The sequence below is a fragment of the Phascolarctos cinereus genome, unplaced genomic scaffold (genome assembly GCF_003287225.1).
Source record: "Phascolarctos cinereus isolate Bilbo 61053 unplaced genomic scaffold, phaCin_HiC Scaffold_5;HRSCAF=322, whole genome shotgun sequence".
In the NCBI taxonomy this organism is placed as follows: Eukaryota; Metazoa; Chordata; class Mammalia; order Diprotodontia; family Phascolarctidae; genus Phascolarctos; species Phascolarctos cinereus.
This window is the reverse complement of record NW_027555958.1, coordinates 268,772,497-268,786,307: the sequence shown is the minus strand read 5'-3', so window position 1 is coordinate 268,786,307 and position 13,811 is coordinate 268,772,497. Positions and strand designations below refer to the sequence as shown.

At 40.6% G+C, this 13,811-nt stretch overlaps 1 protein-coding gene across 6 annotated transcripts in view; it reads left to right on the top strand.

Annotated features, from left to right (window-relative positions):
• The window catches only part of TBC1D16 (TBC1 domain family member 16), a 148,014-nt gene extending 141,109 nt beyond the window's left edge, over window positions 1–6,905 (top strand). For 5 of the 6 annotated variants that reach the window (XM_021000878.2, XM_021000879.2, XM_021000882.2 and 2 more), the window contains 3 exons: window positions 573–752; window positions 3,648–3,794; window positions 5,207–6,905. In XM_021000878.2, the coding sequence (XP_020856537.1) occupies window positions 573–752; window positions 3,648–3,794; window positions 5,207–5,452 (573 nt within the window). In that variant the 3' untranslated portion in view covers window positions 5,453–6,905. The other variant, XM_078155845.1, reaches the window with a different exon arrangement.
• Window positions 6,906–13,811: the final 6,906 nt, after the last annotated feature.

Below are 13,811 nucleotides of genomic sequence, written 5' to 3'. Positions count from 1 at the left end.
TCTACGTAGGGAAAGAGAATCCAGATACTCAGATGCGATTCCCTTCCTCCCTTCATTCATGACATTGAAATAATGAATCTTAGAGATCGAGAGCAGAAATGAATTGGTGGTTGAGCCATCCTTACTTAAGAGGAAAGAAATGATTGGCAGTAGTGTTTTAAGATGTTTTAAAATGTCATCTTTGGTGGCTGAGGGCTGACTCTATATCAGAAGCGTTGCTATTTCTTCTCATCAGAAAACAATTGTTAAGCCCCCGGTTTTGCAATTTGGGGTAGTTGCCAATCAAAGAGAATTACACAGAGGCAGCCCCTGTTCTCTAGAGGATGTTAAAATGAAACTGACAGAGACAGATATGCCTGCACACTAAATACAGAAATCAAAGAAAACTGATATAAATATAAAATAAGATAGTCACATCACATAAATGAGTTCAAGGATAAGTACATTTCAAGAATGAGGGGCAAGAGTAAATATATGATTGGTATAGTCTCTCAGGGGCTTTCGAGAACAAGCTAGAAATAGAGCCAGAGATGGTTTTGCTGTTGATGAATCCTGGTGACTCTTGCTTCCAGCTATACCTTCGTGAGCTGCTTCGGCTGACCCACCTCCGTTTTTACCAGCATCTTGTTTCTCTGGGGGAGGATGGCCTACAGATGCTTTTCTGCCACCGCTGGATCCTTCTGTGTTTTAAGCGAGAGTTTCCAGATGCAGAGGCACTGCGCATGTGGGAAGCATGCTGGGCCCATTACCAGGTGAGCATAGGAGATGAGACTAGAACAGCATGCTGAAGTTCATGGGGCAGCCAGCACATTGTCACTCTGAATTACAATCACCTTCTTTGCTGTCCTCACCCCGTAAACATAAGTCAGGCTCCTCATGGGGTGATTTCCCTACTCTCATGGTCTGACTTCAGACCTTGCCTTTCAAACAATTGAAATTGTTGCAAATTGTGCTCATTACAATATTCTAGAGCTGAGCTCACTCTTGTCACAAGCAGTCATTGTATGGGGAGTTGATCTAGGCAGAGCATTGCAACTGCCACGAGGAGCTGAAATTCTCATCCTCTGTACCACTGTTGGACAATAAGGAAGGAAGCAAAGTTTGGGTCTCTTTCTGAAAATGGAGGCTCCATATCCTCTCCCTTCCCAGTGTATCATTTACAGCCTACTTTCTGCAGCTTTCAGTGTCTCTTTAACATATTCCCCCAAGAGTACATGAAGTCATTGATTCTCTGTAAATCTGGTCACCCCTGGGGGTCTCTGAGACCCTTTCAGGGGAATCTCTGAAGTGAAAACTTTTTATAATAATACTATAAGATATTTTAATTTCTAATACAATAAATTTTTTAATTTTATTTTTAATTTAATATTTTCTTTTCCCCTCAATTACATGTAAAAAATAAGTTTAACATTGAGAAGGCAAGCAGTTTGACATAGGTTATACATGTGTAATCATGCAAAACACATTCCCACGTCTAATACAATAAATATTGATTTAGCCCACATAAACAAAAGCTCTTTGGGGGACAGTGGTCCTCAATAATTTTTAAGACTGTAAAAGGGTCCTGTTACCAACAAATTTGAGAACTGCTACATTAGGCCAGCCTTACAGATAATTTTTAAAAATTTATCAAACTCCCCCCACCTCCAATTTCATCACTCTTTCCTAGGTTTACTAATATCAAAAAAAGATGATATCTGCTATGAGGGAGCCTAAAATACTATAGTATACCTTCTTTAAGCTGTTTACTAATAACTCTTTTTTACCCATATTCTGATTTTTTTTTAACTGGTCTGGAGTCTATACTTTTTTTTTTCATGCCTGGATTAGCCATTCTTTCTGTGTCAAGTCAATTTGCAGTCTTCTGCACCAGTGAAGAAGAGCACTGACATAGATACTCCAAAACAGCGAAGCATCCAAAAATAGTTTGCTTATCTTTGAAAGACATTTTTACAGCATCAGATTTATTTTCAGAATTTTATTTTGTTTAGACTAACATTACTAGGCTTTCTGTGAATTGTAGACATCACTCACTAAACTCAGCTACTTGGAGAGAATTTCTGTTTTTAGCCTCTAGCTATTTATCAAATTTCAGTAAAATCCAGTAAAGAATTTCAGGAGAGCTACTCATTCAGAACTTTATCAGCTGTCATTTTGATTAAAGATGGTGGACCTAAGTCCTGTGCCTTGTGCTTGTATGCCAGATTGAGTCAAAATCAGCTGCCCTCCTTGGAAGAAACAGATAAATGTGAAATATCAAGTAGTCAAGAAGAACAGGTAGAGGGTCAAGAGCAATCGAGGTCAGCAGGCCTAGGTTCAAATCCTGGCTCCTTGACAGTTACTGCTTTGTGACTTTAAACAAAACACTTCACTTTTGGAGCTTGTAAAATGAAGAGACTGGATTAGAGTCCTCGGACACCAAGTTGAAAGTGAAACTTCACTTTGGTCAAAAATTTGCATGCATAACCAGTGAGGTAATGAATGCAATGAGTGCTAGACAAGGAAAACCTGGGCCTGAATTCTGCCCCAGGTACTAACTAGCTGAATGACCCTTAACCTCTCTTGCCTGAGGTCCTGCCTAGCTTACTTTGTCTCATAAGTTTTACCTTGGTCTTCAGTGTTCACTGTCAGCAGCAGTCCTTTTTGCCTTTCCTTTTGGGTCAGGAAATCAGTCTATACCAAAGCAACTGGGATCTTGAAGCATCCATTCAGGCAGAAGAATGGCATAGTTAAGATGCCATGATCATTTCCTGTAATCTTTTCACACACAATTGGAACAAACATGATAAATAAGACCTTTTTGTAAGGTAGATTTCTCAAGGAAGCAGTGTGGTGTAGGGGAAAGTGCTGAATTTGGAATACAAAGGCTGACCTTCAAATTCTTATTCTGCCACTTACTACCCATGTGATCTTAGGCAAATCTCTTAGTCTCCGCAATTTCTTGATCTGTAAAATTAAGTGTTTAAATTTGATGACTTCTTGGGTCCCTTCTGACTCTAAATGATCCCATAATCTAAAGACAGTAAAACTAGACAAATGTTTTCAGAGTGGGATCTTTGAGAAAAAGATGTTAAGCCAGATAAAGTTCACTTCCTAAAGCTCTGCCCTCCATTTCCATTAAGGATAGAACAAAAAACATAAATTGCCACCAGAGATTTAGATTGGACATAGGGGGAAACTTTTTGAGCATAGTGGACTTTGATTGCTTGGTAGATTATTACAAATTATTACAATTAGAGATTTTTGAAGTCTTCATGTGGGGCCATTACAGCAAAGTGAATAGCCATCTCTATAGCATTAGTTAAGTACAGTCAGGTTAGAGACAGGGAAATAGAATAAGTGGCCTCTGATAGTCCCTTCTTTCAATTCCTTGATCCTATCAATATTTAGACCCAACCTTTAGTATGGTGCTGTATCAGTTTCGTCTCTTGCCCAGGATCCCATGTAGTCTACATGATGTCTGTAAACTTCAAATAAAGTCCTCTTTACAAGAAACCCTGAAACTGACATAAGTTCATCGTGACATCAGAATATGATTTCCCTAGCCAGAAACCTGAGGCCACTGGGATGTCCCCTTAAGGTCCACAATGACTTATGCTCAGGTCAAACCAGTTCCACCTTCAGCCTTCTCTTTCCTCCCTGTGTAGACAGACTATTTCCATCTCTTCATCTGCGTGGCCATTGTGGTGATCTATGGTGATGATGTCATTGAACAACAGCTGGCCACTGACCAGATGCTTCTGCACTTTGGAAATCTGGCCATGCACATGAATGGGGAACTCGTACTCAGGAAGGTGAGGCTCCAAAAATTGCTATATAAAATATTTTCATCCTCCTGCTACCCACCTTTCTTGTTCTAAGAGATTCTGCTTTTAAGGCTTCTACGAGTCATCAACTCAGAGACTACTCTGGCTTGACTATAACAACCAGTGTGGTTGCTCCATTACTCACTATGGGTTTAAATCCCTTTTAGGTCACTAAACAACTGAAAGTTACCTTTAGATGATCCTGGAGAAAATACTAAATTATAATAATGATGATAGCTTATATTTACATAGCATTTGCTATGTGCCAGGCACTGTGCTAATAAGTCTTTCACACTTATCTCATTTTATCCTCACAACAACCCTAGGAGATAGAGGTTACTATTCTCATTTTACAGATGAGGAAACTGAGGCAGGCAAACAGGATAAGAGACTTGCTCAGGGCCATGTGGGTAGCATTTAAAGTGGTTAAAACTTTGCTATTACTTTAAGCAATTCTGAGTGCAATATAGCATTATAAGCATCAAGATCTCTTGATGGTTATAAACTGCAGACTGGACAATCTGATCCCATCACTACTCCAAGAGGTAATGTTTGTCTGTCAAAAATTAGAAAAAATAAAAAGGAGATAATACCCTTTTTGGTCCTCCTCCCAGACTGGCACTATAGTTCTCTCTGGAAGTTTCCAGTGGTGCCGGATCCTTGTCTGCTGTTACTGGCATAAGTAAGCGTGGATGGGCAAATGTTCCAGGGCATAGTGTGGGAAAAGGTACCAAGAAGCCTTGTAAAAGAGCTCCAAAGGAAGAAATCGCTGGTGAATGGAGAGAGAAGGAGGAAGTGCCAAGGAAAGATTGTGCCAAGTGAGGATAGAGGCAGCAAGTGCAATTTAGCTCATTGTTCCCCAAATGAAAAAAAAAATTTTTACTTCGCCTTTGACATTGCAAATGAAGGCTGCATTTAAGGGACCACGTAGTATAGAGGAAAGAGCACTTGGTGCTAGGAGACCTGGCCAGAAGTCAGGAGCAAGTTCTGACCGTTAGCCTTATTAGTTCTGTGTCCTGGGGCAAGTCACTTTGTCTCTCTGAGCCTCAGCTTCCTGATCTGTAAGGTGTCATAATACTTACATTTACCAGCCACAAGGAGTTGTTATGAGGAAAACATTTTGTAATCCTGAAAGCACTACATAAATGTGAATTGTTATCATCATTATCATTATTGCTAATAATAAAAATTACTTTGTGTAGGTCATTTATAGGTACTGTACCTGAGAATCATTGTCCTCAAATAAGACCTGACCAATATCTACAACCACACTGAGATTGCTTGCAGTCCAAGAGTTTCGTCAGTGGTGAATGGAGAAGCCATTATCCTTTTAGTCCTCTGGGTTTGCTCAACTTTCTCTGCTTTCATGTTCCTGTATCACTTGTTCTCTTTCTCTACAGGCGAGGAGTTTGCTGTATCAGTTTCGCCTCTTGCCCAGGATCCCATGTAGTCTACATGACCTCTGTAAACTCTGTGGGACAGGCATGTGGGACAGTGGTTATATCCCTGCTGTGGAGTGTACCGGGCACCATCCTGAATCTGAGAGTTGTCCGTATGGTGGGACAGTGGAGGCACCTTCTCCAAAGTCTGCCATTGAAGGCAAGAAGGGCCCAAAAACACGAGAGGTCTTCAACTTTCGCAAATAGGGCCAGTTTCTAGAGCTGGAGAGGGGTTGGAGGGAATGTTTGCAGAGGAACTGTCTATTTCAAGGGCATCAGAATTAGGGATATAGGGGAGAAGACAAGAAGCAGTGTTTACCAAAAATACAGTTGAAAAAATGGAGAATAAACTTTTCTTTTTTAATGGCAGCATCAGAAACCAGGAGAAACAATATAAAGATGTGACCACCAACCCAAAGAAAATTCAGCTCTGTGACAGAATGACAGAGTAGGGTCTGACTCCCAGGGTAGCAGGAAGACCTTTCTTGTTGCCTGTTTGAACTAAGGAGTAATTTTCCAGTATAATCCACCTCCACCTCCATCACTAACCAGATTCATTAGCAATTAAACTTCAGATATAGGAAGATATGTAAGAAAGGCCAAGCAAGCTCAGCTTTCTGTGTTGGAAAGCATGTGGGTTATGAGTAGTCCTCAGGTGAACATCTTGAAAGAAATCCTCAAGCTTCTCTTTCTCTCCCTCCCCTTTCCCTTCCCCCCCCATGTTTCTCTCTCTCTCTTTCACACACGCACACACACACACACAATCATCATGCACAAATTTTCCCTCTTGAAACCAAAACCTACTGCCTAAGTGACTTCCAGCCTGAGCCATAAAGTTGTCACTAAAAGTAGTCCCGTTGATTTGGGGATACTGGGACAGGATAGGATTTGGGGAGTTTGTGGCTTTTCACAATGATACTACGAGCTTTTTATACTCCCTCACATGTGAAAGAAACTGCCGCCTCTTAAGCCTAAGCAATAGGCTTCTGGAGAATGTATGATTCATCTCCCTTGGCTTCTTTCTGGGAGCTAACAGGTTTTCTACATAAGGGTTTTCTGACAGGTTCATTACTTAGCCCTACCATGTATAGTAGCCAAATGGTGTTTGAGTGGGTAAGAGTATTTTGTGTGATTGTGTGTGTCTGTATATTTGAGTCATCAAAAAAAAAAGATGGATTCACTTAAGGGAAGTGACAGCTCTCCTCAAAAGTATCTGGAGATTGCTACTGCTGTGTGATCCTGGCTTCCAAATAGCCAAATATTGTCACTTAAGTAGCCAGTATTTAGGGCTGCCTCTACTACTTGTGGGTGACCTAAGTCCTTCCAACCTATTTATCCCTATGAAGAGATTATGTTAGCTGTCTATGCTAGAATTTAGAGATAGAGTGGTATGGCCTATAAGAATTCTTTTGGTAATCCTGAAAAGGGATAGAGTGCCAAGTTCCTTCTACTGAAAACCTCTGCTTGAAATGGTGGACAAGCAGACTTCATTCCTTTGATGCTTTAGGCCTCTCAATTCTTCCTCTTTCCAAGCATTTCAGGTACTCCAGCCTCTGAATAAGATCTTTTTTTCTATTCCCAGTTGTATGAATTGAAAGGTTAAGCTGAATTGTACCATTTTAAAAGATATTTATCAGCAATAAAGATTAAGTTAACAGCCTCTTCCCTTTTCATCATATTCTACACTCCTTAAACCCAAAATCCACCGGAGTAGGGAGACCTCCTTAAGATTAGAGGCTAAAATTAAACCCAAATTTCAGGTGTTCCTCCCAGAATTTTTCTAGGCATATCGTCTTAGAATCATCATTAGCAGAACTCAGCTTTGGATAAGGCTGTTGAGGCCTTTGTTTCTTTATTACTTTTGGGGAATATGAGTCTGGATAGGGTTGCAGTTGAACTTCTCTGTTGTAGGAGAGAGGACACACCAATTATCTTAATTCTGTACTAGAAGAAGATTCCCTTAGGACATGTTACCACTGAAGAATATTGATTTAAATCTACCTGCCAACCTCTTTTCAGGGAGGTTTGGGAGACAGAAACATAAGAGCTATTTAGCCATATTCATTCTTCTCCACTGCTATTGTCCTTTAGAAACTCTCCTGAGTAGAGAACCAGAGAAGAGAGAATCCTTGATCATGCAGAAATTGGTTCAAAATCACCTTCCAAGTATTTTGGTTTTCCCTGTGTCCCCACGAACAAACACAAAGGCTTCCTTCGTAATTTGGCTCCCCACCTCTTTTCCCCTTATCCATGTAAGGAGCACTTGTTTGCATTGGTATCATGTGCCTTCAGACTGCTGCCTTCATGCAGCTGCAGGTTTCCAGTGACCCCGTGATGGAAGAGGCTTGTTGGTATGCCCAGACGGAAAGTATTCATTCTGAATTCTGCCAAGTTCTCCACGACCATAACCACAGAACCCTGTTCTCTACAACCACCCAAACCAGCTGGCTGTTTCCCATTAAGGGAATGGAAACAAAGCGCCACCTGCTGTCTGTCTTTGTCATTACTATATGGTTTACACTCGAAGTTGCCCTTGTGGGTTGGGGTGGTTAGGCCACTGAAATTTTAGCTTCCCTGGAAAACAACAAGAATCTGTGGATTCACTGCAGTGTCAAGCTCAGCAGGTTTGCCTAGAAAACGTTCTGAATATTTGCTTTTATAGAGAGGCCTATGGAAAAGCTCCCTGTACAACTTCCTTAATCTGGATGCAATTAGGAATAAACCAGTCAAAAACCCTGGAGCAGCTGTTGCCCCAAGATTATTACCAGCCAGCAAAAGGCATTAGGGTGATAATTCAGTCATTAGACTTCTAGCCTTTCAACCATCAGAATGTGCAAATAGGGGTTAATAAGCCCTGTACCTCTATTCTCAGCAATGTAGCTTATTTAACTCATTTTTTAAATGTTGCTTAATTTTATTGGTTTCCTTGTACATGCATGCACATACTTAAAAATTTCAAAGCACTCTAACCCAACTAATAATTTCTGCCATTGATGTTACATGATGTTGTTTCAAGGCCCCTGGGAAGAGAATTATAACTTTTGATGTGTGTGGGGAAGGGTATGCTGATGCAGAGGGGTGGAAGGTTCATAGCAAGGAGACTGTTTCTGTGAAATCTGGTTACTATGCTGTTCATAGAGCCCACACTGGTGACACTTTCAGAGGAGGAAGCCATCAGATAAAAACTGAGTGATGAAGGTCTAGAAGGATGGGAAAAGAACATTGCTGAGGTTAAGGACTTTGGGTTCTTTTGGAGTTAGAATAAGAAAAGTTGTGCTGAAAAAGAAAATACTCATCTTGTTCTTGGTAAGGTCTTTTACTTGCTAAGTTGTGTACATTGCTCGAGTTTTTCTTCTGGTGCTAAGTTAGGGAAACTCAAATCTGAAGTTACAACATTCAGATCTCTGTTTCCCCTTTGAAAAGATAGTAAGTCTCCGATCTATAGCTTTTCCTCATGGAATGTTAATAGCAGATCCTTCACTAAAGGCCTTTACAAGAAACTGAAATGATCAGTTGTTGGGGATGTTGTCAAAATATAGTATGAGCTACCTAGCCTTTGAAGTCCTTCTAAGGCTGAGATTTTATGATTCTGTCTATTGATATTATTCTATTGGAATGCCTAATTGATTATTTTGAAAACTGAATAGGATAAAGGTCAAGAGATTTTTCTACAAGAGATTTTTCTATTTTTATTTTGTTTATTTGGGACACTGTCATAAGGATTGTTTTAAAACAGCTGGTGCATTGTCCACAGGACTAGGGAAGAGGGGATGGTATGATAGGATGATCAGGATGGTGTTGGCACATGGAGGGCTTACATTCAAGTGTGAGTGAGTAGCTATAACATCACTCATGCTCTCATTCCAATTTTATACCAGGCAACATTTGACCATGAAGTTCTGGGTAAAGGGCAAACCATATGTAAATACTGATAGGAATAGAGAAGTTGGGAAAGGACCTGAGCTTCCTAGACACTTTTATGTGTGTTATTTAATATCTTTTAAATAACAAGTTATTCATAGGACTAGGATCACTCTTATTCTTGCAACATAAGAACTTCACTCTGAGACAGGGGAAGGCAAAAAGCAGAGTCTGGTTTGAATAGGCAATTAGGAATATTCAGAAATAAGAATGGCTCAGAACTGTGTGAGATTCATTTCTGAAACACAAATCATTCTGGAATAGTGGGCCACAGAATCAATATTTGGGACAGGAGGTGAATTTGATACAACTTTATGTGTTAGAAAACTGGGAGGCTTAGAAAAAGAAGAGTAAGTCAGAAATTGCTCATAGTTATGTCATTGAAGTCTAAGGGAGCCCAGCTCCTGCCTGCTTCATTTGGCTGTGGTTTCACCCCACCTCCCCCTATTCAGTGACTGCCAGTGGGCATTAGCAGGGCTGTCCTGAACTTAGATGAGTAACAGAGAATGGAGTGTCCTGTGTGTAGTACACAGGCCTCCTCAAGCTCCCTCTGTTTTGGGAGGCAGTTTAGAGATCCCTGAATAAATCCACCAGTGATTGGTTTGCATAGGCCTTGACCTTGTTTCCCAGGAAGATGGTGCCTTGGATTGGAACTAAGTACTCTCGAAGTACTAAAGGAAGGCCTGAACAAGTTCCCCAGACTCTCCTTCTTTGGAGAATTTTACCACTAAGATCAACACAGCTGAACCCACAACTACTTGGATTGAGCCTGATTAAAGATTGCATTTGGCCTCAGAAGGGGGCAATTCTTAAATTGAAGCCAAAAGGACTTAGTTATTTTGTTTTATTTTTAAGCATGTGAGAACTGTAAACAGTATTCACCATGACCCAGATAGCATAGACTTCTGCTCTGGTAATAGGGCAGTTGGTATTAGTGTTAGTAGAACTGGGTTTAAGAGACAGCTATGGCCAAGAGCACTGGATTGGAAGTCAAGTTTCTAATTCCACCACCACCACATTGATATATGATCTTAACTTGAGATGTGTATCACCTTTTTGTCTCAGCTTTCTCTGTGAAATGAGTATAACCTGCCTTTTCATACGTAATTTTCTCTTCTGCTCCTTCTCCCTCAAACATACACTTCCCTTATAGGGTGTTACAAAGATAAATAAGCTCGAAGTATTACTGCCTCAACTGTACTGTTGAAAACTGTACAGAACTTTTGATGCCATAAATTGGATGGATGGATGGATGATCATTTATTAAATGTTTACTATCTACCAAGTTATGCTAAATTCTGAAGATGTAAATATGTAAGGATAGTCTTTGTCCTCAAGTTCACATTCTAATTGAGGAGATAACACTCACTGGGGAGTGGTAGACAGGGTGGAACACTTTGGGTCCAAAAGTTATGGGATGAGGAGTGGGGCCATAGGGATGTAGATTGACACACCCCATCCAGAAACAATAGCAAACTTGATTTGAAGGAGATTGTTGGTCCCTGGCTGAGAGAGTGGGAGTAGCAAGGTGGTTGGAACTGTTTTGAAATAGTGATCCAGGAGACGTAGTCACCAATTAGGAGATGGGGGAGGGGTCCTTTAAGAGATGAAAGAGACTTTAGAGATCATCTGTTCAGCCCCCTCATTTTAGAAGATGAGAAAATAAGTCTGGAGGAGAGAAGTTACTTGACCCAGGGTCACACAGAAAATTAGTAGCAAAGCTGGAATTAGGACCCAGACTCTTGTCATATCTATGTCTGCATCCCTTGCACTTAGCACAGTATCTTGCAGGTATTAAGCACTTAATGAGTATTTGTTGATTTGAAATGATTTGAACTTTGTTCAAATGCTCAATGTCGGCAACTGGTGCTTGAAAAGTCAGAGATTCTATTTGAGTCTTTTGAACCCAGTTGCCAGTACTGTTCTCTAGGCCCTAATTGGTCAGATCTAATCAGTATCCATTGCTCAGATTTAAACGTAACATAACATAAAGAGTCTGAGATATTTTGACAAGAACTCCCACTTGGACATGTTTTCCAGTGAAAGACCAGAAAATATTTTCTGCTGAATAGTCTATTTACTCTTCTGTGAAATCAGGGATTGTTCTAGACTAGAAAACTGGAGTCCATTCTAGTTTTAATGGATATCTTCACAGAGAGATCTGAGTTCAAATTCTGGCTTGGACACTTTAATAATTTTGTGACCCTATGCAAATTATACTTGCACTGCCTACTTGTGGGAAAATCACTTTGCAGACCTTAAAGCACTATATAAGTATGAGTAGTTCTCCTGATATCTACCCTTTTATGACAGCATGGCTTATGGAACAGTTTTAATGAACTCTCTATTCTGGCAATTTCCTAAACATTGCTAGTATTTAAAACAAGTATTCTAATTCTCTTGCTTTTTATAGTTTCCTAACCATCAGGACTTGCCCCCAGTCCATTGTATTGTATCTATTTAAACCATGCCTGGTTTTTCAGTGCCTCCAATTGTCAGGGTCCACAGTTCATAAAACTTTTAAAAGCCAAAAATGAATATATACCCTACATTACATGTAGGAGTAAGTGATGAACAAGCAAAGTAATGATGGTGGTGGGTGACAATCTATGAAGAGTCAGAAAATTATTAGTTGAGATCAGAAGTCCACAAGACGACTTGCCCTTGGCCTTGCTCAGCAGAGAAGTGTCTTAAGCAAAACACTTTACCTTCCTGGCCCTCAGTTTCTCCAACTGTAAAATAAGGGTTGGTTCTGAAATCTCTGAGGTTCTCTTGAGCTTTACTATTCCATGGTTCTATGGTGGGGGGTGGGAAATGTGCAAAATAACCTCTTTGAGAAGTCAAGCAGGCATAGCTGCCCCTCCACCTCCCCATTTTGCCACATGAATTCTGACTTGGGAGGGCCAGGCAGACTGGGGAAGGGCATAGGCAGGCCCCCCCCACAACTTGCTGTGACTCTGCAAGCCTTTTCCATCCAAGGCAGCAGCAAATGACTGTAAGTCTTGTTGGGTGCTTCAAGGAAATGGTCTGTGCAGATGGGGAGGGGAACTAGAGGACAGCTGCATAAACTCCCAGCAGAGATGGAGAGGTTGATTTGAGTATTAATGAAATAGCTCAGTGTGTCTCACACCAGGGAAAAGGCCCATTAACCCTTGAAGAGCCATAAGTCCTGCACATTCCTTTTCCCAGTTCAGTCTCCAGAACCTGGAAAAATAAACAGTGTTTTATTGGACCTCTACAGCCTCAGCTCCAATTTCAGGAAAGGCCTGAACATTGCGTTTGTGAATTTTTTTTTTAGAAGCAAACAAGGTTAATATGACTCTCAAAAAAAAAAAGGAAAAAACCTGCTGGGGATTGGGTTTAAGTGGAAGCTCAGCTATTAGTACTTAAAGTGCTATCAAATGAGAATTTGTGTTAAAGAATATACCAGTCCTCAGAATTATCAAAATGCTGTAGAAAATGGTTTTGGGTCCTAGTTGGTAGATAAAGCTCCTGCTGCTTTGAAGCAGCTGAAGAAGGAATTTTAGAGCCCTGAGTACCCAGCTGTAGCAGGTGGACTTGGGCCTCTCTGGCTTCAGATCCAGCATTTCTCACCAAGGTGCCTCAACCTGCTTTTATCCCATTGGACCCAAGATTAGAAGACTCAAAAACTTAGTCTCGCAACATGAGTGTGGCATAAACATCCCCAAGACTGGCTCCCCAGGTACCCATAATAATATGCTAAACTTCTAGAAGCAACAGGCTATTGCATTTTTCTACCCAAGAGAAGTTAAAGGAAAAAAAAATCCCATGAGTGGACCCCTGTGCAAAAGCTGTTACCACTATGTTACTTTGGAAACAGCCCTATTTTTACAGAGTCCCCATCTCTAAAGATGCTGACAATCTAAAGATTAGTTCTTGGTCTTTTGTTTGGGTTGAGGTACTTAGCAATTCTTGGCTAACGGCTGTATTTCAAATGTAGTCATAAACTCAGCAACAGTCCATGAATGGTGACACTGTTCCTAACATGTTATCTCCCAGAACTAGCAACCATAATAATGGGCGTCCACTTCTAGCTGCAATGCCTAACAAGTCATAAAATTGTCCCAAAGTAGTCTCAAGAAATAAGATAGGTAAGCATGGCACAAAAAAGTAGTGACAAGGGAGACTAGAGGATAACAAGTGACTCAAAGTACGGAAAGGTCCACCCCCCATTAATCAGTCATTGAAAGTAAGCCCTCTCTCAACAGGATCTAGACCATCAACTTCAACCAAAAGGCCTATTTTGAAAGATCCAGTAGACTGTGGGTGTTGCCTCTAACACCTGAACAAACAAGGCTCAGGAATTCCCAGGTCCGTCCCCCAGTTTGAAGCCTCTGTTTGACCTTTCAAGGGTCTGCCAATGCCAGTTGAGAAAATGATAAGGCGATGGTATGAAATGACCCTGAACTTGAATACAATATCCCCTTGATCTTATTGGTCCTCAAAGCTGACAACTGGAATCATAGATGGAATGTCCTCTTTCAAAGCCCAATTCAAAAACATAAATTTGTCATTGATCTTATACCAAATGGCATTTTACACTCTTTTTATGCATCTATCATATTCTACTTGGCATATTTATGTGTTTTCTTTCTCTACTAAATAGTAAGAGTAAAGTCTTACT